Source organism: Lagenorhynchus albirostris, chromosome 6, assembly GCF_949774975.1.
Source record: "Lagenorhynchus albirostris chromosome 6, mLagAlb1.1, whole genome shotgun sequence".
Lineage (NCBI taxonomy): Eukaryota > Metazoa > Chordata > Mammalia > Artiodactyla > Delphinidae > Lagenorhynchus > Lagenorhynchus albirostris.
Window position 1 is genome coordinate 43,224,632 of NC_083100.1, and position 27,794 is coordinate 43,252,425.

A 27,794-nucleotide genomic window follows, 5' to 3' on the forward strand; every position below is an offset into this window, starting at 1 on the left:
TTTAATTTTTGACAGTTTGAGTAATATGTGTCTTGGCGTATTTCTCCTTGGATTTATCCTGTATGGGACTCTCTGTGCTTCCTGGACTTGAATAACTATTTCCTTTCCCATATTAGGGAAGTTTTCAGCTATAATCTCTTCAAATATTTTCACAGTCCCTTTCTTTTTCTCTTCTTCCTCTGGAACCCCTATAATTCGAATGTTGGTGCGTTTAATGTTGTCCCAGAAGTCTCTGAGACTGTCCTCAGTTCTTTTCATTCTTTTTTCTTTATTCTGTTCTGCAGTAGTTATTTCCACTATTTTATCTTCCAGGTCACTTATCCATTCTTCTGCCTCAGTTACTCTGCTATTGATCCCATCTAGAGTATTTTTAATTTCATTTATTGTGTTGTTCATCGTTGTTTGTTTCATCTTTAGTTCTTCTAGGTCCTTGTTAAATGTTTCTTGCATTTTGTCCATTCTATTTCCCAGATTTTGGATCATCTTTATTTAATAACTATCATTATTCTGAATTCTTTTTCAGGTAGACTGCCTATTTCCTCTTCATTTGTTAGGTCTGGTGTGTTTTTATCTTGCTCCTTCATCTGCTGTGTGTTTTTCTGTCTTCTCATTTTGCTTATCTTACTGTGTTTGGGGTCTCCTTTTCGCAGGCTGCAGGTTCATAGTTCCCGTTGTTTTTGGTGTCTGTCCCCAGTGGCTAAGGTTGGTTCAGTGGGTTGTGTAGGCTTCCTGGTGGAGGGAACTAGTGCCTGTGTTCTGGTGGATGAGGCTGAATCTTGTCTTTCTGGTGGGCAGGTCCATGTCTGGTAGTGTGTTTTGGCGTGTCTGTGGACTTATCATGATTTTAGGCAGCCTCTCTGCTAATGGGTGGGGTTGTGTTCCTGTCTTGCTAGTTGTTTGGCATAGGATGTCCAGCACTGTAGCTTGCTGGTCGTTGAGTGAAGCTGGGTGCTGGTGTTGAGATGGAGATCTCTGGGGGATTTTCAGCGTTTGATATTATGTGGAGCTGGGAGGTCTCTTGTGGACCAGTGTCCTGAAGTTGGCTCTCCCACCTCAGAGGCACAGCACTGACTCCTGACTGCAGCATGAAGAGCCGCTCATCCACACGGCTCAGAATAAAAGGGAGAAAAAGTAGAAAGAAAGAAGTAGAAAGAAAGAAAGAAGGGAGGGAGGGAGGGAGGGAGGAACAAAGGAAGGAAGGAGGGAAGGAAGGAAAAAAAGAAAGAAAGAAGATAAGGTAAAATAAAATAAAGTAAGATAAAATAAAGTTATTAAAATAAAAAAGTAACTATTAAGAAAAAAAATGGACGGATAGAACCCTAGGACAAATGGTGGAAGCAAAGCTATACAGACAAAATCTGACACAGATGCATACACATACACACTCACAAAAAGAGGAAAAGGGGAAAAAAAATCATAGATCTTGCTCTCAAAGCCCACCTCCTCAATTTGGGATGATTCGTTGTCTATTCATATATTCCACAGACATCAAGTTGATTGTGGAGCTTTAATCCGCTGCTCCTGAGGCTGCTGGAGAGATTTCCCTTTCTCTTCTTTGTTCTCACAGCTCCCAGGGGCTCAGCTTTGGATTTGGCCCCGCCTCTGCATGTAGGTCGCCGGAGGGCGTCTGTTCTTCGCTCAGACAGGACGAGGTTAAAGGAGCCGCTGATTCGGGGGCTCTGGCTCACTCAGGCCGGGGGGAGGGAGGGGCACGGAGTGTGGGGCGAGCCTGCGGCGGCAGAGGCCGGCGTGACGTTGCACCAGCCTGAGGCGTGCCGTGCGTTCTCCCGGAGGAGTTGACCCTGGATCCCGGGACCCCGGCAGTGGCGGGCTGCACAGGCTCCCCGGAAGGGGGGTGTGGAGAGTGACCTGTGCTCGCACACAGGCTTCTTGGTGGCGGCAGCAGCAGCCTTAGCATCTCATGCCCGTCTCTGGGGTCCGCACTTTTAGCCGCGGCTTGCGCCCGTCTCTGGAGCTCCTTTAAGCAGCGCTCTTAATCCCCTCTCCTTGCGCACCAGGAAACAAAGAGGCAAGAAAAAGTCTCTTGCCTCTTCGGCAGGTCCAGACTTCCCTGGACTCCCTCCCGGCCAGCCGTGGCGCACTAACCGCTTGCAGGGTGTGTTCACGCCGCCAACCCCAATCCTCTCCCTGTGCTCCGACCGAAGCCCGAGCCTCAGCTCGCAGCCCCGCCCGCCCCGGCGGGTGAGCAGACAAGCCTCTCAGGCTGGTGAGTGCCGGTCAGCCCTGATCCTCTGTGCGGGAATCTCTCCACTTTGCCCTCCGCATCCCTGTGCTCTCTTCCGCGGTTCCGAAGCTTTCCCCCTCCGCCACCCGCAGTCTCCGCCCATGAAGGGGCTTCCTAGTGTGTGGAAACAGTTCCTCCTTCACAGCTCCCTCCCACTGGTGCAGGTCCCGTCCCTATTCTTTTGTCTCTGTTTTTTCTTTTTTCTTTTGCCCTACCCAGGTACGTGGGGAGTTTCTTGCCTTTTGGGATGTCTGAGGTCTTCTGCCAGCGTTCAGTAGGTGTTCTGTAGGAGTTGTTCCCCGTGTAGATGTATTTCTGGTGATCTGTGGGGAGGAAGGTGATCTCCGCGTTTTACTCTTCCGCCATCTTCCCGGAAGCCCCCCTCTTGAATAACTAGGCTTTAAAATGCTTAGGCCCTGGATTCTGCCTCACCCAGTTTCTGACTAAAACTGAAGTGGATTTAGCCCCTACCTGGCTTCTGAATAACTAGGCTTTAAAATGCTTAGGCCCTGGATTCTACCTCAGCAAGTTTCTGCCTAAAACTCTATAAGAGAAATTTTTTTTGTCCGGTTACTTGATGGACAACATTGTCTTTGTCCGAAATCCAAGAAAACATGTACCATAGTTATTAATTAACATTATTTTTAAACTCTAATTTTCCCTCTTCTTTGTAGTATGACTCAGTGGAATCAAGTCCAACAGTTAGAAATAAAATTTTTGGAGCAAGTTGATCAATTCTATGATGACAACTTTCCTATGGAAATTCGGCATCTGTTGGCCCAGTGGATTGAAAATCAAGACTGGTAGGATCAAACATTATTGTATTTTCCCTAGAGGTTGATGCACAAATGCTTTATGCTCTATCCACGTGGATTTATTCTATGGTCCACTTTTGATTCAGTTGATACATTCTTATCAGGTAAAGAACTTTCCTTGAGGATTTGGAAAGCTTCCTTAATGGAGGAGAATCGTCCTTTCTGGTTTCATCCACTGTAGATGAAAAAATGGTTCTAGTGCTTTGTTTTTTAATAAGCTAAACTCCAACGATTTCTGAGTATTAAAAAGACAAGAAGTAAATCTCTTGTTTATATCAATTCTCTATCATAGACTCAATATAAATATTTTTCTTAACATGTTTTACAAACGTTTTTTAAAGCTCTTTTCACCTTGTACAATTAAAAACATATTTTGCTTTAAATAGTTGTCTTTAAATTTTTCTTTTGATAAAATATACATAACATAAAATTTACCATTTTAGCCATTTGTTAGGTATACAGTTTAGTGTCATTAAGTATATTCACACTGTTGTGTATGCATCTCCAGAACTTTTTCATCTTCCCAAACTGAAACTGTGTACTTATTAAATAATAATTCCTCATTCTCTCCACCCCGGCCCCTGGCAACCATTATTCTGTTTTCTGTCTCTGAATTCAACTAGTCCAGGTACTTCATGCAAGTGTAATCACACAATATTCGTTATTTTGTGACTGACATTTTACTTAGCACATTCTTTCAAGGTTCATTCATATGAGCAGCGTGTATCAGAATTTCCTTCCTTTTTAAGACTGAATAATATTCTATTGTATGTATCTACTACATTTTATTTATTCATCCATCCTTCAGTGGACATCTGAGTTGTTTCCACCTTTCAGCTATTGTGAATAAAGCTGATATAAATGTTGATGTCAAGTATCTACTCAGGTCCCTGCTTTCAATTCTTTTAAGTATCTACCCAGAAGCGAAATTGTATATAATTTTTTGTTTTTAATTTGAGGAATCTCCATACTGTCTTATACAGTGGCTGTACCATTTTCCATTGCCACCAGCAATATATAAGGGTTCCAGTTTTACATCCTCACCAAAACTTATTTTGTGTTTTCAATAATAGCCATCCTAATAGGTGTGAAGTGGTATCTTATGGTTTGATTTGCATTTCCCTAACGATTAGTGATGTTGAATATACTTTCATGTGTACAATTTAATTTTTAAAAACCAGTAAATGCTTATCACTGCGGGGTATATTTATCACTTTAAAATGATTATGGTTAAAAAAAAAAGTAGACATTTTACTAAGTTGTTTCCTGCTGTGTAATAGCACTTTTGTTTTTTAGGGAGGCAGCATCTAACAATGAATCCATGGCAACAATTCTTCTTCAAAACTTGTTAATACAACTGGATGAACAGTTAGGTCGCGTTTCCAAAGAGAAAAATCTGCTTTTAATACACAACCTAAAAAGAATTAGGAAAGTCCTTCAGGTAAGAATTCATTCTACTTTTTAAAAATATTTGGATTTACAAGTCCTAAATTTAACAAAAACAAAAATGTAGCCTCATCTTAGTTCCAAACCAGATTTAAGAGGGAAAAAGCTGAATTCTCTTACTATTTTAAATTTTGTGCTCAATTTTATTTCATTACCCAATGTTTGTTTTGCACCAACTTTTGAATCTAAAATACACTACAAGTGGGAGGGTATGTGATTTACATGTGACTGCTTACTAGGTATGATCAAATTGAGAATGTGGAACAGGTATTTGAAAGATGCTAGGTTCATGGCTATCTCTCCATCCTCCCTTGCCTTTGTCTCTTATGTAACAATTTAGAGTTGGTATTGTTCTCATTCATAGATGGAGGCATTATGGTTGTATGTGTCCTTCCAGATTTGGCTCAAACTTCACCTCCTTCAGAAGCATTCTGTGGTGCCCTGTAGCTTCCTATTCCAAAAGTTCACCCAGGCAAAGCCCATTTCTCTGTGTTCCCATAACACCTCCAACACATCTGTACCATAGCATTTAGTATATTCTACATTAGTGTTATTTCTATGTTTTTCTTCTCCCTCAAATTGTGGGTTACTTGAGGCAAGGACGTTATATTCAGCTTTGAATTCCCAGTGCCCACCACACAGCTGGATATATAGTAGGTGTGTAATATTCATTGATTAAAGGGATGAATGAATGAAGTAAGTGAAACAGAGATCTAAAGAATTAAGGGCAGACTAATAATGACCTAAACCCAGAGATGCTTATGAAACAAACTCTGAACATGGACAGCTCTAATATTTACTGAGTGCCTATACAACGTATTAGAGAACATGAAATATACATATGTCGTTTCTCAGTGAGGCTTCTTTAGAATCTCAAGCTTACAATTAATGCATTTTTACAAAAATTTTCCTAGAATATAATAGAAATGTGCTTGATGTTACTAACACTTGTGAGAGGGACATAGGTATTAATTTTTTATTGTTGTTTGGATTGTTGTTTTTAATTGTTGTTATTGTTTTATTGTTGTTTGGATTGGATTTTTTTCATTGCTGTTTTACTGTTACCTTTGCCCTTGTAATCCCCTACAAATTTGCAAGACACTTGGCTGGGGGTAGGAAATGAACTTGTTGCCAACAAAACGGGATTTTTCACAGTGTAAAGCAAACTATCTGTTCCAGAGGTAAGACATTTAACCTTGGCTTCGTTAGTCAGTGCTCTAATCAATAAACCTAAAACAGGGGTTTGGCATACTGCCACCCGCAAGTCAAATGTGGTCGCTGCCTGTTCTTGTACGGTCCACGACTGAGAATGGCTTTTACATTAAGTGGTTGAAAAAGAATAAAAGTAAAATAAATAAGTGGCATGAAAATTATAGGAAATTCAAATTTCTGTATTTTAGTGGAATGCAGCTTGGTTAGTCAGTCACGTATTGACTCCGGCTGCTTTTGCACTGCAGTGGTACCGTTGAGTAGTTGTGACAGAGACTGTATGGCTCCAAAGCCTAAAATAAAAATGTGTATATGTGTATTGTGTGTGTGTGTGTGCGCGCGTGCGCCTGTATGTCTGTATTAAGCATAGTTATCTGGCCATTTATAGGAAAGGTTGCTGGCCCTTGGTCTTTGCTAGAGGGACATGGGTGGGTAAAATAGGTGGTGCATGGTCTTTGGAAATTCTGATTCTCAAAATGTGGCCTTGGGCAAGTCACTTAATTTTTCTAAATTCCTATATCTTTTCATGTAAATGAGGATGATTATTATCTACCTTTTGGGATTGTAAGAAAGACTGAAGCTTTTATTTTGGCAAAAAAAAAATAGGCTTTCAAAAAACAGACGTTTTTGTTGATAGGGAAAGTAGCAGGATCTTCTCTGTAAATCAAGGGTAAGTGTCCAGCCCATCATTTTTCTGAGTGGAGATAAGATTGTGAGGGAGCCTAAGAACCGGCGGTAATTCCCAGTCACATTTCAGTTCAAGCACAAATGTCTCTGCTTAGGTCATGGGCCTTCCAGCATCTTGTCTCTGTCGACCTTTTCCAATAAACTGCCCCAAGCTCCTCAACATTCCTGCCCCAGAAAAATAGATCTACTCCTTGTTCCTGAGCACAACCAGCTCACTCTTGAATGACTCTGGGCCTTTGTCCATGACAGTCTCATGGCCAGGAATGCTCTGCCATCTCTCTTCCTCCAGTCCAGCTCCCATTCATCCCTAGAGGAGCTATGGAGGTCCCAGAGCAGTAAGGGAGCCTTCACCGGTGCTTTACCCCTTATTCTCATTCCTCACGGAGCATGGGCTGCAAGATAAGCAGTATCTCATCTGTGCTAGATGTGTCTAAGCAGGTCACAAGCTCTTTGAAGTTAAAAGTCTGAGTTCCTTTTGTGACCTTCCTCTTCCCTCCAGTACCCAGCATGGTTCTACTACGAACTAGAGACTCCCAAAACAGTTTGATTGGTTAGGATATTTTGTATTTATTTTTATTTATTTATTTTTGGCCGTGCTGTGAGGCTTGTGGGATCTTAGTTCCCCGACCAGGAATTGAACCCGTGCCCCCTGCAGTGGAAGCTCAGAGTCCTAACCACTGGACCGCCAGGGAATTCCCTGGTTAGGATATTTTGAATGGACAAAAACATTTGTTCTTTCCTTTGATTTATAAACTATACTTATTGGGTATTTATATTGATTCAGAACATTGCCAATTATGTTAAGACAAGTCTTTTTGATAAAACAAGATTCCCCCTCCCCTCAAAAGAAAAAAAACACCTCCTGCTGAAAGAATAGTGACACTGTTCTTACCTGGTTTGGACATTTTCATCCTCTGGCATTTTAAATACAATCCATCATAACTATTATAGCGTAAAAGAGCAAACAGTATTGTATCAGGGGAGCTAAGCAGGTATAAGGTAAATTTATTTTAGGTCTTGACAGAGCAACTGGGATCTCCAGTTTCAATATTTAAATTTACTATTTATATCCCACCTACTTCTGATAAGAATTTGGAATGGCTTGTTATAAAAGACAAACAAAACCATTGAACCAAGAGTCAAGGCAATCTCCGAGGTAGAAGCAGTGAACACTAATGTCCAGGTCGCCTTAGTCCCTCTAAGGGGAGGTAGCCTCAGGTAAAGGCCAGGAGCAAGGACTATGTTGGGTTGAATCCTGGCTCTGTGACTTCCTTGCTGTGTGGCTCAGGGCAAGATGTTTACACTCTCTCGCCTCAGTTTCCTCAGCGGTGTGAGTGGAATCACAATGGTACCTACTCCACAGGGATGTTAGGAGCATTAAAAAAAATTGTAAAGCATGTGGTAAGGACTGTATTAGGGTTTGCTAAAAATAAATATCTGTCCCAGATATTTCAAGAATGCTTCACCCTGTTCTTAGGACTTTTTAAAAAAAAACAATAGACTTTATTTTTTTAGAGCAGCTTTAGGTTCACAGAAAAATTGAGCAGAAAGTACAGAAAGCTCCCATATTCTCCCTCTCCACCTGCCTCTCCCCAGTTTCCCATATTATTATCTGGCATTGGTTTTGTACATTTGTTTCAGCTGATGAACCTATTGTGGTACATTATTATTAACTTAAAGTCCAAGATTGCATTAGGGCTTACTCTTCGTGTTGTACAAGTCTATAGGTTTTGACAATGCGTTATGTCATGTATCCACCATTTCAGTTTCACTGCCCTAAAAATGTCCTCTACTCCACCAATTCATTTGTCCGTCCCTCCCCCACTCCCTAACTCCTGGCAACCACTAATCTTTTTACTCTATAGTTTTAGCTTTTCCAGAATGTCATATAGTTGAAATCATACAGTATGTAAACTTTTCAGATTGGCTTTCCTCACTTAGTAATATGCTTTTAAGTTTCCTCCATGTCTTTTTGTAGCGTGATAGCTCTTTTTAGCGCTGAATGATATTCCTTTTTATGTCAGTAGTACAGTTTGTTTATCCGTGTTGGGGATTTATAAACAAAGCTGATATTAACATTTCTGTGTAGGTTTTTGTGTGCGTACGAGTTTTCAATATATTTGGGTAAATACCTTGGAGCTTGATTGCTGGATCTTTGTTCTTGGACTTTCTAGTGAAAATCTATTTTCCTTATTCGTCTTCCTGTCTGTGTCTTAGTCTGTTCTGGATGCTATAACAAAAGTATAATTGATTGGGTGGATTTTAAATAAAAGACGTTTATTTTTCACAGTTCTGGATAGGAAGCCCAAGGTCAAAGTGCTGGCGCATTCAATGTCTGATTCAGCTTTCTGGTTCATAGATGGCTGTCTTTTCCCTGTAACCTCACAGGGAAGCTCTCTAGGTTCTCTTTTAAAAGAACACTAATCCCATTCAAGAGGGCTCTGCCCTTATGACCTAATCACTTATAAGAGGCTCCACCTCCTAATACCATCACATCAGGGGTTAGGATTTCAACATATGAATTGGGGAGACACAAATATTCAGCCTCTAACAACCCTTCTCTCTCTTTCTCCCTCAGAATGACTAAAAAAATTAAAATGGTGCATATTCATAACTTTAAAAATTGAAGCAATACAAAAATATGCAAAGAAAATATGAAATAATCCAAAATCTATTCCCCAGATATAACCATATTAATATTTCATGAACATCATTCCTAACTTACATATATAAATATATGTGTATATATATATATGAAGCAATACAAAAATATGCAAAGAAAATATGAAATAATCCAAAGTCTACTCCCCAGATATAACCATATTAATATTTCATCAACATCATTCCTAACATACATATATAAATATATGTGTGTGTATATATATATATATATATATATATATATACACACACACATATATATATGCAGATAGTAGGGCAAGCTGCTATTGACATTTTATACTCAGTTGCTATCAGTATCTTTGTAGCCTCCTGTGCCCCCACCCCCATCTCCACTCTGCTCTCTCCCCACCTGCAGTAACCACTCATCTAAATTTTAAGTTATAGAACCAAAAAAAATTTTTAACTGTAAAACAGAACTGTGAGTAGGAACTGACCTTGTGGCTGTCATATATTCTTAGAGTCTAGAAATACAGGCCCCAAGCATCATAAATAAAAAGAAACTGCAGGACACCAGAGAGGAAGAAAAGGTCCAAAAAGTAGCAAGGGAATCCAAATCTATTACCTACGTAAAAATGAGGGATAAATTTGAAAGCCAAATTTAAAACAGTATTAAGTGAGAGACGAGTGGAATAAACTCTTCACCGAGCTGGAATACAATACCCATCAACTTAGACTTCTATACCCAGCTCAATTATTATACAAAATTAAAAGTTCACTACAAAGATATGCTCACAGAAGGAGCTACGAAAGGGAATCAGACACAGATGTTAAGCGCACCTGCTAAAATTTCAAAAGTATCACTACAAAAAGTGAAAATAGAGTGCATGAAAGATTGAAAGCACCCAATAAGATATCAGAAAATAATATCCATTATGTGGACAAAACTTAGCAATTCTAAGACAAACTGTAGTTTTTTCAAGGATGTATCTAAAACATGAAATAACAAAGTGATGAGATCAAAGAGGTGAGCTGGGCTGTCTTGTATAGAAGCTTGTGGGCCTTGGTCAGGAATCTGAGTCTTATACTGAGTGTGATGGGAAACCATTGAGAGGTTTGAGCAGAGGTGTGACATGAACTGATTTCTGTTTTTTAAGCTTACTCTGACAAATGAATTGTAGTTAGTCAAGGAACAATCAGGGAGATCTGTTAGAAAATTCCATTGATTTTTTTTAAAGCAACATACTGAAGTCAATCTTTTTCTATCACTGTGGGTTTATCAACTCTCCTAAGCTTCTAGAAGTTTTTGCTTTGTGTATTTGTTACTATGTTGTGAGGAGCATAAGTACAAGATAATATTGGTGAATGCAACTTTTAAAAAATCAATGTAAAATATCCTTTTTGACCCATTTATTAAGTTTGCATTTTACTGTGTGGCTTTCTTTTTGTTACCATTTGCTAATAGGCACATAAGTCCATCTCTTCATTTTCATACCTTGTCTGTCACTTTATACTGAGTCTTTTGTAAATATCACGTAACCAATCTTATTATCTAGTCAACAAATATTTAATAAGTTCTTATGTTATCAGTCACATCTTAAGCACTAGGAATACAATTGGAGGAAATCATGAAGCTTACAGTCTAAAAATTTCACACCTCCTGCATTTTTGTTTTTAACTGATGGGAACTTCTATGGCTATCCCTCACAAATTACTGTTAGGGAAGTAAGGGGAAACAGGCAACAGCAAACTTGTCTGAAAGTAGAAAAAAACTCCATTTGTTAGAAGGCTGAGTTCAGGGTTTTGGTGTTAAGTCTGTGGTTAGTAACCCCACCACCTACAGAGCATTTTTCACCCACCAGGGTAATGAGTCTATTAGTGAGAGTTTTAGACTCTGTGTGTGAGGGGGAGTGGGCAAGGGCAACCCACACCTAGCATGTTCTATTCTCTGTACCCCCATGGCCTCTTTCTCAGAGTTGTTTGGATTTGCCTGAACAAAAATACATGTTGGAGTTGAAAGCTCCTCAGAAGTTGGGCAAACAGTGGTTCCTTCCTGTCCTGTCTGTAAAAATCCTATTGTTGGTTCTGAGTATCAGGTGATATGAGATTTTTTTGTGTGTGTGGTGTGCGGGCCTCTCACTGTTGTGACCTCTCCCGTTGTGGAGCACAGGCTCCGGATGCGCAGGCTCAGCGGCCGTGGCTCACGGGCCCAGCCGCTCCGCGTCATGTGGGATCTTCCCAGACTAGGGCACGGACCCGTGTCCTCTGCATCGGCAGGCGGACTCTCAACCACTGCGCCACCAGGGAGGCCCATGATATGAGATTTTTTACATGACAAAGTGAAGAATAGGAGACACTATTTTGCGATATGGGGGAGAAAAAAGTTGCTTTAACTGCTGAGCAGCTCTGAATCTGCCAGATTGTATCCTCTAATTCATGCTGCTTTCTCAGTTCACTCCTCTTCCTTCCTCTCTGTGCACTACATGCAAGAGACGCCACCTCAGCCTCCAACCTGAACAGAGCCTGGTGTGGCCACTCGGTGTTAACTCTGAAAGAGCTGAATGGAGGGTTCAATCTTTCAGGTCATTTTCTGCACATGGGTGGCAGCCAGTGTGTCATTTTCAGGCCACAGTTATTTCCCCAAGTCCTCAGCACACACCCCCAAAATCTGTTTTCCTCTGAGAAAATTACCTGATGCCAATATCACAGTGCTCATATTTCAAAGGCTAAGAGACCTGCATGTCATGCCATCTAAGATGAAATGGAGTTAGCTGTCAAGATTTTGTTTGCTGTATAATCTGGGACAGCCAACAGAAGGTAGATGGTGTGCATCACAATCCTTGTCCTGTGCACATCGCACTAAACTAGAAGTCCAGAGTGATCAACTCAAGATCCCACCCACCTGAAACTTTCTTCATGGATCATTTTGTGCATATTCACCCAAGCCTTCATCTTAACCAAACCTAGATTGCACTCCCTCCTTATTAAGTTTTTTCTCACAGTTTATTACTTGTCTATAACAATTTGTCCTTTCCTTCTTTGTGAAACAATTACTTTGTCTATAGTGCACATGTTTTTAAATTCCAAATGATAGTTCGGATTTCTTAAAGTAGGGCTCATATAATTTGCTTAGTAGGTATACTAAGTACCTACTTCACAGACATTTGTTGATCGAATATTGGTTTCATCACATGGATTTTTTTTTTCTTTCTTTTTTTTTTTTTTTTGCGGTACGCAGGCCTCTCACTGTTGTGGCCTCTCCCATTGCGGAGCGCAGGCTCAGCGGCCATGGCTCACGGGCCCAGCTGCTCCACGGCATGTGGGATCTTTCCGGACCGGGGCACGAGCCCTGCCGGGAGAGGCCACCAACCAACCATGGAATGGCATTCCATGCCATTAAATATTCTTTTTCAGCATCATTTGTATTCACCTATTAATTGGACATTTATTACTTGTTCCTGTTTTTTACCAATATAAACAAGTGAAGAACACATACCTATTGTCAAAATTTCATTAATATTTATGATTATTCTGTTAGAATGGTGGGTTTTAACTCTATGCATCAAAATCGCTTATAGAGTTGTTTTTAATATACCCACTATTGACATGAGTGTAAACTGATATTAATGAGAATAACACTAGTTACTGTACTAAATAAACTATCAGACAATAGGATTTTATTTATCATGCACATAACAGTTTAATATTGGTTACTCTGTAGATAAAGTGGGTGGCTTTCCTTTTCATTGCAATTCAGGGATCCAAGTTTCTTCCACAGTGTGGCTTGGCTATCACAAAGGGATGTCTTTGGAGATAGACAGGAGCTAGAGAAAGAGCATGAAGTCACAGCCGCATCTAAGATTCCTTGGCCTAGTAATGACACACTATGTATGCATCCCATTAGCAAGAACTAATTACAAGCCTTCCACACCATGAAAGGAATGCTAGGCAGTGTAATCTCTGAATGGGCTGCCGCTTTCCACCTCAAAGGACTTACTGCATCCTATCACAGAGGAAGCAGGAATTTGAGGGGACAGGTAAGTATGTCTGCCACATTTAGTAAAACCATTTTGGAAAGCAGTTTGTCAATATCAAAGTTTAGTGCAACTCATGAATTCCATTTCTGGATGTTTATCCTACAGAAATTCTCACACAGGTAAAAAGGATATCCATACAATGATGTTTTTTGTTTTGTTATTTATAATAACAAAACGTGAAAATGATCTCAGATGTCCATCTTTAAATGATCTCAATGGTTAAATAAATTGAATTATTTACATCCATAAACAGCTATTAAAATATTAGATTTGAATATACTGAAATAGAATAATAACTATAATATATGTTATAGAGTGAAAAAATGCAGAACAACATGTTCTCTGTGATTACCCACAGGGAGTGAGGGGAGGAAGTGGAGGATGGGGAAGGATTTTAACTTTTTAAACTTTTTTAACTTTTTAAACTTTTTTTTAACTTTTTTAAAACTTTTTTAACTTTCAGCAATTTTAACTTTTTTATTACCTGAAATTAAAAAAAAAAAAAGCCCAAATGACAACAGTATTTTCAAAACCCCTGTTCCCAGACCTTGCCCCAAATCTACAGAATCAGAATCTCCAGGGAGTGGGGCCCAGAAATGTGTAGTTCATAAAAGCTTCACAAGGGATTCTGATAAATTGCCAAGGTGGAGACCACAGCCTTAGGATAAATTTCTAAAAGTGGAATTACTATGTCAAAGGGTATGAAAAATGTCAAGGCTCTTGATAAGAATTGCCAAATTGTCCTTTAGTAATGTACCAATTCACATTACCACCAGCAGCGTGTAAAAGCTCATTCCACCATCAACACTGAGTGGTGCAAAGTGTTTTCATCTTTGCCAGTTTGAATAATGAAAAATGGTACCTCTGATTGATTTCGACAGAAGCGCTCGTTTGTTGCGTCTGGTTCTCTTTCGGAGACATTCTGTCCCATCTGTCTTCCTCTTAAATTTTGTAGAGAGATTCATCACCCTAAGTTAGCATTTCGTTATAAACATCCCTTGGGGAACTTGTTAAAAATGTAGATTTCTAGCCCCCGCTTCCAATTCTGATCGAACAGGTTGAAGATGTGGTTTGGGACTATGAAGAGGAGGGGTAGGATTCAGAGAGTTTACAAAGGAGAGATGCATCCCAGGCAGAAGCAACAGAAGAAGAAATGAGCAGTGGTGGATTTAGTTTATGGGTATTTCATATCCCTAGAATAGATGCTTTGCTCATGATTTGCCAGGCCCTCTGCCCAGGACCCAATTCCCCTTTCCTCCCAGCATTCATTCACCAGCCCAAGACCTATCTCCATGTCATTAAAATCCGCATTGATTTCTCCCTCCTCTGCACTCCCCTAGCCCTTAGTGTCTGAACAACTCATCCTGACACTTAATCACATGCTGCAATTACCTTAGATAGATGAGAATCGACTTACAGTAATAAAGATATAGTCTAATGAAAGTTGTAGAAGTATTACTTCAGGACAAGAAGAAATGCCCCAGGATAGCCTGGAAAATAATCCTGCAATAAATTACTTTTGTGTTGACACTAAATTAGAAGCAATGGCATCTCTATAGAAGATGAAAATTGAAGTCAGGCAGCCTTAAAGAATTGGAAACGAGTGCTTCTCTGTCAAAACAAAATAGAGGTCACTTTTTACAATATCTTCCAAACTGGCAAAGATTAAAAACCCTTGATACCACTCGGGACTGGGCGGTATTGTGGACTGAGCAACCCAGGTGATTCTTATGATCAGACAAGTTTGGGAAAGAGTGCCTCTCAGTCAGTATTCTCAACATTGCCTGCTTATTAGAATCATCAGAAACACATTTAAAAATTAGCCATGCTCAGCTCCATCCCAGAGATTCTGTTTCAACTGGGATTTTTTAAAAAAGCTCCTCAGTTGATTATAATGTGGAGCCAAGGTTGAGACACCTTGCCCAAAGCAATGCAAAAAAAAAATCGTGTGTAGATAGCACATATAATGTATCTTATTATTTTTTGCCACTTTACATGGAGGGGATAAATGAGTTGCTTTTCTAGTGGAAATGATGGATTCCCAAGGATTTATTTAGTATCTCCCTCAAATCCATTGTCATTTGTGAGACGTTTGAGTAAGTTTACTTTTATTCATTCATTCATTCATCCATCCAACAAGCATATGCATTGAGGAAGTTGTCTGTCAGGAGCATGGCTGATGTTGGGGGTATTGACTTCATGGTGTGTATAATCTACCAGAGCAGGTGGAAATTTAAGTCATTGCAAGTAATTACATTGGAGCTGAATCTGTGGCTAGGCTTTAGTGATGTTCTGCTTTAGCCAAGAAAGTTAACCGTTATGGACCATTCCCAAAATATGCCACCTTTGTCTTAATTGAATGCGTTGTGTTTAAAAAAAAGCTTTTCTAATTCTTTTAGGTTATTTCTTCTAATTTTTTTGTAAATCTACAGTTATTTTATTAGAAGATAATTTTCTATGGTACTCAGGGTTATTTCTTTCTAACCTGAAATAACATTTCTCAACTTTTAACATTTCTCAACTTTCATTAGGCTATTTTTTTATTATGACTAAACTGATTCTTCTTTATCTAAACTTTATATTGCAAAGTAAATTGTATACCAACAAGACCAGCTGACCAGGGCATGAGTCCAGGTTGGAGTGTAGTGGCCAGTAGGATCCTGTAGAGAAGGGGGTTACCAGATGGTAGGTCTAAAAGCATTGCATTATCAAACTGTTTCCCTCTTGTCGACATCAGTGGACAAAGGGTACATGTGATGTTTGTCTCATGTTGGGAACTGGAAACAATGGAAGGAGCCATCAAGATTTCCATCTGTCAGTCATGACCTTTACCCAAAGTATTTCATGTTATAAGCAGAGCACATTCCAAGTAAATGCAGTTTTTCTGACAATTCAACATCATTCAAAGTTTTTCTCATGATCATAAGGTTCATTTGAACCATAGGTTCCATGACCATAGGTTCATTAATCCCATTTGACTAATCCCTTACTCCTGCAAGAATTAAGCACTACTATATAATAGACACAATCTTATCTGGCCTTTTCACGTAGCCCTGCTTGAAAACAACAAAGGACCTAATATGTAGAATCAGAGTACATTTTTGGACCCCCAAGAATTGATATATATTGATTACTATAGTCCTGGTATAAAGTATATAAGATGATACCTAATCTATTAAGGAATTCTTCACTGTGCATTGGTAGGGAGTCATTATTTCCAAGGACCAGGCTGGACCCCCAAATACTTAAATGTAGCCCACGATCCTCATTGGAAACATGGAGCTGTAAGCTATTGCAATTTTGCTACAGCGGGGGCATCATTCTGTCCAATTGTGTGCAGATGAATAAGGACCCTAATGAGACACAATAAAAATGTTGCATAGGCTTTTGGGGAGTCTGATAAAGTAGCATTAAGCACAAGACCAATGCAGATGTTTTCAAAACAGTAGAGCTTTCAAGGTCTTGAAGTATGGTTGACAGGCTATGACCTGCACAGATGTGCTAGGCTGGGGGAAAAGAGAGGACCCCTGTTATGAAGCTGTGTGTCCTGGTGTGAGACTGCCTAGGTTGCTTTATTGCAAGTCACATTAAGTTGTCCTAGGGCACAACAACTGTTTTGGTTTTCTTTGTTTTTTTTTTAACTTTTTTTTTTTTTTTGGGCCTCGCCACATGGCTTGTGGGATATTAGTCCCCCGACCAGGGATCCAACCCAGGCCCACAGTAGTGAAATGCCGAGTCCTAATGCTTTTCTTTTCTTTAATTTCCTATCTGCCTATGAGCCCTGACCCTTCCTCAGCTGAGACACATCCAGTTTCTTGTCCTCTGGGGTTGGCATTGTTTATGAACCTGACAGCGTGAGGCAAGACATGACCACCAGCTAGAAGGGAGAGCCCAGTGTGTGCACAACTACTTCAGGAGCAGTTGAGGTGTATTACTGAGGTCAGGACTTACCAGCCCATCCAATTTCAGGCCTGTATATGCTTAACTAAGAAATTATGGAGCTGGGAGAATGGAGTTGCTCTTTTTGCTTCAGTGAGGCTGTGTGAGTGAGAAGGCTGTGTTCAAATACTTCTAAAAAAATGATACAAATGAACTTATTTACAAAACAGAAACAGACTCACAGGTTTAGAGAATGAATTTACAGTTACAGGTGGGGGGGAGGGGTGGGGGGAGGGATAGATTGAGAGTTTGGAATTGACATGTACACACTGCTATATTTAAAATAAAATGCCTTTCCATTAAAAAAAAAAGAATTCTTATAAACACAAGGTGAAAGTACATAAGTAAAAGGAAGACCCCTCCTTGTGCTTAGTTTGGACCAAAGCCTAGAGTTCAAACTAGCCTTTGAAAAACATACCCTTTCCATCATCCTGCTTGACTTCATGAAGAAAAACTAAAGGACACAATACGGATTAAATCCAGCTCCTCCTTAAGAGTACAGATCGAATCACACTTTCTCATTGGATTGATCTCTAACCCCAAAGAAAAATTATTTTCTTCTCTGGGCTTTGAACAGCAACTTTGTTCACACCATTGATAAAGCAGACATGTCATGGCTGTTTACATATCTGTTTTCTATTAGATTGTGAGTTTTTGGGAGCAAACAGCCAGGAATCACTTTGGCAAATGGGCTTTTAGTGAACTGGTTTTTGACGAATTGACCTGGTGGTAGAATTATATTTTATTCAACTTTCCCTATTACATAGCACAATCTCTGGCACATAGCAGATGTTCCATAAGTGTTGGTGGAATTGAAAAACAGATAACATTTTTTTTTCTGTTTATAAAAGTAATGCACTTCCATGCTTGTCAAAAAAAAATGTGGAATATAGAGGGAAATATCAACAAATTTAACTTTTGAGCACACAAACTAGTTTTGAGAACCAAAAACTAATAGTAGCAATCGATGACAACACAGAAACCAAGAAATATGAAACGTTGCCATTGAAAGCAGGACTATATCTTCCCCTGACCCAACAAAACACTGGTTGGCTGCTAAATTGAATTGGAAGCAGACCTCTGTCCTCTTCCATTTTCATATTTGCTGTCTCCCCCTCAAAGGAATCCTCTAATCTCTCTACCCCTCAAGGGGCACGATCAACAGCACTGACCCTATGGCAGGTGAGATATTTTGGTAGGAGAGCCCCAGTGCTTTGATTACGATGAAGGTGACGTCACATGTTATAGGTTGTGTCATGATAGTGTTCTCACTAGAAGTGACTTCATATTTCTAATAAATGCTCAGCTGAAAAATACACAGAGGATGGAAAACACAAATTATGCAACTGAGAACTGTGACTTCCTGTTGCACTTTGTGGAGGAGGTGAGAATAGAACAGTAAGAGAGAAACTATTCTTAAATGCTTCTTTTTTGACATATTGTTTCTTCTTTTGCTTTTCCCACTATCTATACTATACAGAGAGAACACTACATTATCTGTTTATTACACTATATGTATAAGCATCCTAGAAAAATAACATTTTAGATATGGAAAGGACCTTAGAAATAATGAACATCTATGCAACAAATAACCAGCAAAACGGGTTTTTTTTTTGTTGTTGTTGTTGTTTTGGTTTATTTTTAGAGAAAGGAACATTGTCTTGATATGTGGTCTCATTATCATGACTTTGATAAGACTTCAGGCTATAAATCTTTTTTAAGTTTTATGTCTTGTTCAGCTTTAAAAACGCTAGTAGCAGCTTAGCATTGCATACAGCAACACTTAAGCCTTGAGGTTTTTCATTAATTTCATTGATAATTATTCTCCTGTCTCTATGACAATTCAGTTGCTCTAACTAAGTCTAAAAAGCTACCTACATTGTAAAACAATTGTGGCCCAGACTAAATTCTAACAGCAGCTTCCTGTATATCACACTTTGCTCAGACCACAGCTTTCTTAAGAAACAGTGTATTTTAAACATCAGATTTGATCAACCATAAACTCTAGGGGAGTCTCCTGTCTGTGGTAGTTTTGAGCAGAAGAGAGAGAGGCAAAAAATACATATGAAAACATTTTCTCTATATAAATCACTTTCTCTATTTTAAAAACCTATAACGTTCATACAACATTCTCTGCTGCTCTTGGGGAGAACTTCCTCTGTGAAAAAGCTGCTTTTAAAAAAATTTAAAATTTCCACAGATTTTCATTATACTGCTTTCTGTAATTATTTTTCCTTGATACTATTTCCCTGGTCCTTTTGCTGAAACTCCCACTTGAAGCACTCTCTAAATTTTACCTTTAACCTATTTAATCCCTCTTTCAAGTGACAAAAGGTGGTGAAAGTTGGCCCTGGTGGCACCTAGTTGCCTTCCTACATCTCCCTGAGAGGCCAAAAGTTTCCTAGAGTTTCTTAAACCACTTCAGCCTTGTTCAAGTTTGGCTACCTTGTGTGAGTTTCTGAGCATTATTTACATCAAACGTTTTTATTATATCATTTCAACACTTTCCCTTCTCTTAAATTAATCAATTTTGAATAAGAGTTTGTCTCCCATGTCTCAAGCCCTGTACCATGCACCTGCCATAGCTCTCAAGGTTAAAGGAATGACTACAATATAGGCACTAAGAGTGAGGGTCAGATCCAAAGAAGGGGAATATGGAGGAGGTGATGCTTCTTTGGTGTGGTTTTCTCAGCACCCAGATCAGTGCCTGGCGGTAATTGTTGTTCAATACAAATTTGTGGAATGAATGAATGAATAAGTGGCATCAGTAATGTCTGCAAGCACTGGCAGAATCTTTATAGTCAGAGGTGTGAGCAGGTGTCACAGGTGGACAAAACTATGTATGCAAAGGCACAGAGGTAGGAAAGCAATGTGAGGAGACATAGGAACCTGGACCAGGCAATTTGTGGGCACCCTTGGCCCATGCACTTGTCATGGGAAGATGGATCAGAGCAATGGAGGACTGTGGGGATGCCCTTCACGTGATGGAGCACAGTGAATTGGCATGGGGTGCAGGGCAGAAAATCCTTTTCCTTAATATTGGGTTGGCCAAAAAGTTCATTCGGGTTTTTCTGCAACATCTTATGGAAAAACCCAAACGAACTTTTTGACCAACTCAATATTTGCTCTCCAAATACGTATATATAGATATAGGACTACAAATTGTCTATTTAATCTGAGTCACAGAATACTTATTAACTACTTTTGAGAAATGACCTTGAATTTTTTTCCTATGGTTTGTCCAAAGAGCCCTAGACCTGAAGTCAGAGTGTCTGTGTTCCACTCGTTAGCTGGATGACTTACCCTCCTTCTGTTTCAGTTTTCTTACCTGCAGAATGTGGGTAATATTAGGACTTACCTCACATTGCTGTTAAAACTAAGATGATGTTTGGGAAAATAATAATAACAAAAGTTTCATTTTTCATAGATTGATTCATTGCTGCTTTGGGGTTCATCACTATCCTATATTATACATAGATTGTGCCACAATATCTGCTTGTATGAAATATGTACATGCATACACATAGGCGTACATATTCATACATGTGCATGAATAATGGCACATGCTTAGTATACTCCAGTGTCTAATTTCATTAGCTCATTTAATCCTCACAACAACTCTGTGAGGTAGCTACTGTTATTTCCCCCACTTTACAGGTGAGAGAACTAAGGCTTAGAAAGGTCACACAGCTAGGAGGTGAGAGAACTAAGATACAATCTCAGTTTTTCTGAATCTAGAGCCTGTGTCCAAAATATTATACACATGTAGGTACTTTCCCCAGTTTTTTCTTTATATTTCTCTGAAAAAATATAGTTTATGATAATTTCAATAAGTTATTGAGATGTAATGATGTACAGTAGACACATATTTAAAGTGTACAATTTGAGAAGTTCTGACACAAGTATCCACCCATGAAGCCATTACCACAATCAAGATAATGAACATACCCATCACCTCTAAAAGCTTCCTTGGGTCCTCCCTTCTATGCCTGCCTGCCCTGGGTCCCTTCCACAGGCAACCACTGATCTCCTTTTGCTTACTAAAGATTAGTTTGCATTTTCTCGAGTTTTTATATCAATAGAACCATACCTTGTACTGTCCTTTTAACTGGCATCTTTAACTCAGCGTAATTATTTTGAGTTTATTACTTTTTGTTGCTGAGTAGTACTCCATTGTATGTATGTACTGTAACAAGTTTGTTTATGATCATTTTTAATAATTCCCTATACCCTGCAAGAAGTATAGAAGAATGTGCAAGAAGTAAAAAATCACATCAGATTCTTAAACGTGGTGAGAGTCCGTTCCCCTTAATTTATATTTCTTTTAATACTTAGTATCATGTTTCCCTGAAACATTAAGTAGATGTCTAAACTGAAAAAGAATGAGATAGGGAGTTAAGAGAGAAGAGAACAGAGGATGGATAAGATTTGTCTCCCAGATGTAATATCACTCTGGTCTTTCAAAGCCATGTTAATTTTGAAATTTTACCCTCACAGGCATGCATGTAAAATCTATATTTTTGTATTCTCTATATAAAGTTCTACATTTGAAATATTATGTTTACAATTAAATTAATCCAATTTGGTGCTATAAACTATGGAAACTCACTCCATGATACAGTGCTTCAATTGTATCAGTTGAAATTCATACTTCTTTTCTTTGGTGATATAGTTGTAAGTGACCAATACATTTTCCCACTTTAGATACACTTATACCATGAAAAAACACTTTAAAGAAAGACTAATGACTCTTTTTTCAGAGTTGCAGATTGAAATCAACATGACACCTGGCTCCAGATGATATAGTAGAAAGACCCATGGATCTTAGGCTGGGATGTGGCTTCCCTTCTCCTCAGTTTCCCTGTTTGTAAAACAAGAACAATAGCTCTCTTGAAGGGCTGCACTGGGCTTTAAGTAAGAAGGCGTTTGAGAGCCTATGACACATGGAAGATATTTATAAATGGTATTTCCTCTCCCTGCCCTTCCCGAGTCCTTTTTCCTAGAGACTTCCTTAGGCTCCCAGGGAACTTAAGACTTAAGGACTCCTTTTACCATTCCTGTTTTAGCACTTCTCATATACTTGCTTCCCAACATGTATCACAGAGGCAGGCACATAGCTGGTGCTGGAATATTTGTTGAATGAAGGCCTGAAGGGGACCTTTTTATCCTAGCACTGGGCATCAAACCAAATCCATGGTTGTGCAGACTGAAGAATGGGAGAGATTGTTCTGCGGCCTGTTCCCGTGAAAGGCATGAAGCAGTGTCTCTCTGGGGGAACTGAGGCCATTGTGTGGTTGGCATTTGCTGCGGGGCCTTGTAGATTGTGCTGTCGGTTGTTGGATCTTGGGTGGGAGGTGACAGCTCAGATTGGAAACCAGGGGTTTGCTAATTGTGGTCTTTCTTTGTGCATGAGGCCACCTGGGAAATGTAACAGCTTATCAAGGGCCGTTTCGCACAGCTGGAGTGTTGGCACACCCTCAAAGCCAGTGATTAATAAACCAAGTACCTTGCCATTGTGCGAAGTGCAAATATTAGTTTACAGGGAGACAATCAAGAGACCCTTGTGAGACTTTAAATGCTTAGAAACTTGGGCATGTTGAGTGAGAAAGAGAAAATGACAGAATTGTTGCCAACGTCAATAGGTTTGCTTAGACAGTGTTTCTGGGTCTGCAGTTAGGCCTTTTTCCACCAGTGGTTTGTTCTGTGTGTTCTGAGCCTCCATCCTCTGTATTCGTTCCTGCTCCAAAAAAAGAAAGCCAGAGTTGAACTCTAAATGACCACATAAAACCAACAGTGGGGTTGTTTGGAGGGATAGAGTGGGACATGAGAAATAAAATGTTCTCAAAAACATTTTTGAAACCACTGGAATCAGAGAAATTCAATGCAATATAAAACTTAAAGAAAAATGGCTAACCTGTGTAACTTTCTCCCTCCACTATTATAGAAAGACTGCTGGAGGGGCAGGAAAATTTGGTCTGAATTTCAAGCCGGCCTCTAACAAGGTCAATGACTCCAAGGAAGCCACTTCACTTTGAGAATGCTCATTTCCCCCATTTGTGAACTAGTGATTCATGGCATCTATCCTACCGAACTGCTTAGAAGAGGACAGACAAATGCAAGCAAATTGAGGACAGACAAACTGAACACAGGACTTAGCACAGTGTTCAATAGATCTTTGTTGCATGAATGCCTGAAGGAGGCCTCCTCCTCTTAGCTATACAAATGGAAAACATCCTTCTGGCTTCCCTCCTTCTCTTTAAAAATATTTCATCATATTTTATAAGTTTCTCTGAAAAGCTGAATTTTCATCAGAACTGATAGAGTTTCCTTTCTGCCTCTGTTCTGGTATCTGTAAAATGGGGATAAATCCATCTGCCTCCTAAGGTGTGTGTGAGAACCACAGGAAATCAGCGAAAGTGCTTAATGCACACCCAGCGCACCGCCGCTCAACAAGCATCTAAAAACGCTGCTTTTCTCCAGAGCAGAAACACACGGCTGTTTGCTAATACTTGTCAGTATCTGAAACCATTCAGATAGGGGGAGAGTCTCTTTGATAAATAGGAAAGTAAATAAAGCTAATATTTTGCAATTTTCCATTAGAAACCAAGAGGTTTCTGTTTTTGCCAAATGGAAAAAGATTTGTCACGCATGCAGTTTTAATTTTCAGGTAGTTTAGTAGACATGGAAAATTCAATTAAGAAAAGCTATTTTGTTAGTGAATCTCTATCAAATTTTTTAAGGGCGTGTACCCAGAGTTTTAGGGGAGTTTCCATTAGTGAATAGCACTTGTTTTGGCTGTGACCTTTTGGCTGGTTTAAACCTGTCAGGTCCAACCACAGAATCATGGTCCCAGGGCACAAACTTGTTTTCTCCTTTTAACCTATTCACCACCCCTGTTTTGCTGATGCTGACCAAAAGGTTTCCTTTTCTAAGTAAGAAAAATGCATCTGCTTAGCTTCGTATAACTTGTATGCATAAATTGAAGTGAAATAAGCAATATTTCATCTGTCCCTTTTCTTCTTCCCCCACCGCCTCCTCCACTTCATTTCATATTTGACTTATTTGTCCTGAACATGCCAAAATCAGTTTCTGAATCTGTTTCTCAGAGCATCACTGCGTGTAAGTGAAAAAGTATCTGTTTCCAAAAGAATATTCATCTAGAACAATACTGTAACTATCATTACATTTATATATAAAGAAGTTCCCTTTTTTTTCCTGTTACATCTCCATAAGTTAAACAATGGATAATCTCTTTATTTCATCCTTGGTATGCTTCATAAATTACATAATAGTTTTCAGAGATCATAGAAACTACCTCTCTTTGTAAAATGTGGGCACTGATCAAGTAAGAAACATTCTATAGAAATTGGGGCCCTTCAGCCTATAGAAAATTTGGGACTTCCCCACATAATAAATACTTGATGAAAAACTAGAGCTATCATTGAGATTCTCTTTCTGTGACCAGACATTAAAACAGCAGGAAGGGGTAATAATAATCCAGATTGAAACAATGTAAAACAAAGAATTATACCTTGAATATTTCCACTTAGCCTGGGTAAACCGAAGCCATACTCACTGACCTGCTAACACATGTATATGGAATCTAAAAAAAAAAAAAATGGTTCTGAAGAACCTAGGGGCAGGACAGGAATAAAGACGCAGACATAGAGAATGGACTCGAGGACACGGGGAGGTGGACTGGGACACAGTGAGAGAGTGGCATTGACATATATATACTACCAAATGTAAAATAGATAGCTAGTGGGAAGCAGCCACATAGCACAGGGAGATCAGCTCGGTGCTTTGTGACCACCTAGTGGGGTGGGATAGGGAGGGTGGGAAGGAGACACAAGAGGGAGGAGATATGGGGATATATGTACGTATAGCTGATTCACTTTGTTATACAGAAGAAACTAACACAACATTGTAAAGCAATTATACTCCAATAAAGATGTTAAAAAACACACACACACATTAAAACTAAAAAGTGGAAACAATTTAAAAACAATAGCATAATGTTTAAGTGCGCATGCATTCATGAATCAGACTACCCGGCTTGACTCCTGGTTCTGATTTACTAGCTATGTGACCTTTGATAAGTTACTCAATCCCTCTGCACCTCACTATCCTTATCTTTCCTATAAAATGGGGAGAGCAGTAGTGCTATGCCCATTATCATAGGGCTGTTATGGACTAGATGACATAATTCATGTAAAGAGCTTAGCATGGTCCCTGGTACTCAAAAAGCCCTCAATACATGTTATTTTATAAATATTACCATATCTAGAACTGAGTGTAAATGACATGTTTCTTTAAGACTGGTAACAGGACAATTACAAAAAAGAAATAAGGATGATTTGGAGAATTTCAGCTCATAAACATGCTTGCAGTACATACAGAGGTCATCACACTAGGTTTGACCTTGGGGATAAAAGGATGACTATCACACCATAGATCTCACAGAACAAGAAGGCTAATCTCTGAAACTTTTAAGCACTTTTCATCTTACTAACCTCCCTGGACACTGCATTAAAAAAAGAAACCTATATTTATTCCGTGCAATCACAAGTTTCTGCTGATGGTAAGTGTGTAGAAGTACTTGAATTCAGCAGCTATGCAGATCAGCAGATCAGTATCAAATGCAATATCACTTGACTGACACACTAGTTATATCACCAAACACTAAACATGTCACCTCTTCAGACAGCAACATCCTTGTGTAGTTTACTTTACCTAGAGGATTCCAGGAATGCTCTCTCATAAAACTGAGGTTTCTCCACATACTGTAATATTCCTAATGGGATCTGGCCTCATTCTAATGCTGGGCATAGACATATGCCGTCACAGGGATACAGTCTTGCTCTACCCCTAAAGGATGTATGTTTGCTTTAACTAAAATGATTTGATGAATCACACACATTTTATTTTTCTGAAAGCTCCTTAAATTGGACACATTTTTATTTTTTTCCTACGCAGCCACTAAACCGTGAAACTTAAACAGAATTAGGCCTGTGTTTTGACTTGTCTCCTGCTTTGCCAAGTTGGAAAGTTCCCAGTACCGAGTGATCTGTTTGCCAGCAAAGCCACGAAAGTACAAATGAGACCCCAAGGGTTACAAGTTCTTTTGTAATATCTGTGTTCTAATGGATGGCTAATTATTTTTGGCTTGAGACCCATTAATAACAAAACAAAAATTAGGGGAGCTGGAATTCTAACACCATTTAATCCAACTCTTAATGTTACTGATGATTCAATTGAGGCCATAATGACCTGACCAGAATTCCTCAGTAACAGAAAAGCTGACCGGGGATCTTTCTCCTGCTCATTCTCCTGCAGTCCTCACAGCAAATCCCAGTGATACACCCACAGTCTTAGGCTATCGTAAGCCTCTAGGCTGATGCTAACACTATCCCACTCCAGAAGTTAAGGGTTAGCTATTTTCCGTTCATATGTGTTAGCAAGGATAGCAAATACTATATTTAAAAATCAGGAACAACCTGAATGTTCATAACAGGGTACTTGTTCCATAACTGTGGCCTAGCCAAATAATTCAGTGACACACATTTATTTAGCATCATGTTTTTGAAGGCTGTTTAATGCCATGGAAAAATTATCTTGATGTGTTATTTACTAAGTGAAAACTATGGAATACAAACTTTCATCTCAGTTTATATCATACTATATATACATATTAGGAAAAAATAATTTTAAAAACCTGGAAGTAAATTACATAAAAATGTTACCGATGGGGGCTTCCCCGGTGGCGCAGTGGTTGAGAGTCCGCCTGCCGATGCAGGGGACACAGGTTTGTGCCCCGGTCCGGGTAGATCCCACATACCGCGGAGCGACTTGGGCCTGTGAGCCATGGCCGCTGAGCCTGCGCGTCCGGAGCCTGTGCTCCGCAACGGGAGAGGCCACAACAGTGAGAGGCCCGCGTACAGCAAAAAAAAAAAAAAAAAAGTTACCGATGCTTATCTTTAGTGAGTAAAATTAGGCATGATTTTAATTTTTTATGCATAATTTTCTTGTGTTTTATATATTTTATACAGTAGATATGGATTATATTTATAATCTGAAAGACAAAGATTGTTATTTTAAACAATCCAGTGTATTCATAATCAACTAGAAGAGAGGTGTCGGCAGCTGTAGGGACCATCCCCTTTTTAAAGTAAGATGTCAGCATGAATATGATGCATGATGTACGTGCCATGAACTCATGACTTTGGCTTGACTAGGACAGTGTAAAGACTGTGGCTTTTATTTTGAAATGAGAAACCACTGGAAGGTTTTGGTAGAGGAGTGGCATGATCCAACTTAGATTTTAACAAGATCACTCTGGCTTCCATGTTTAGCCAGGTTGAACAAGGATGGTCATGGTAGAGGCGGTGAGAAGGTTTGAATTCCAACTAGTTATCCATCACAATGTTAGGTTTTGAAATCTATTTTCCTACAACCTATCATTTATTATATGGGGATTTATATTTTTTATACCTTTATTGGAGTATAATTGCTTTACAATGTTGTGTTAGTTTCTGCTGTACAACAAAGTGAATCAGTTATATGTATACATATATCCCCATGTCTCCTCCCTCGTGAGCCTCCCTCCCACCCTCCCTATCCCACCCCTCTAGGTGGTCACAAAGCATCGAGCTGATCTCGCTGTGGTATGCTATATGGGGGTTTAAATATGTATTTTATATATATTTTATCAGTAGAACTTGTGATGAACTGACAAAGCATTGGATCTTCTCCATAAAAATAATACCAAGTCTGATTTTTCCTTTCCTTCTCAAACAT

General features: G+C 39.3%; 1 protein-coding gene across 5 annotated transcripts in view; it reads left to right on the forward strand.

Moving 5' to 3' along the window:
• Positions 1–27,794, forward strand: part of STAT4 (signal transducer and activator of transcription 4) — a 92,887-nt gene that overhangs the window by 7,038 nt on the left and 58,055 nt on the right. For 3 of the 5 annotated variants that reach the window (XM_060152418.1, XM_060152419.1, XM_060152417.1), the window contains exons 2-3: positions 2,920–3,048; positions 4,357–4,501. The exons of 1 other annotated variant lie outside the window; for it this stretch is intronic. In XM_060152418.1, coding sequence (XP_060008401.1) covers positions 2,921–3,048; positions 4,357–4,501 — 273 coding nt within the window. In that variant the 5' untranslated portion in view covers position 2,920. The remainder of the gene's footprint in view (positions 1–2,919; positions 3,049–4,356; positions 4,502–27,794) is intronic. One more of the 5 variants, XM_060152420.1, reaches the window with a different exon arrangement.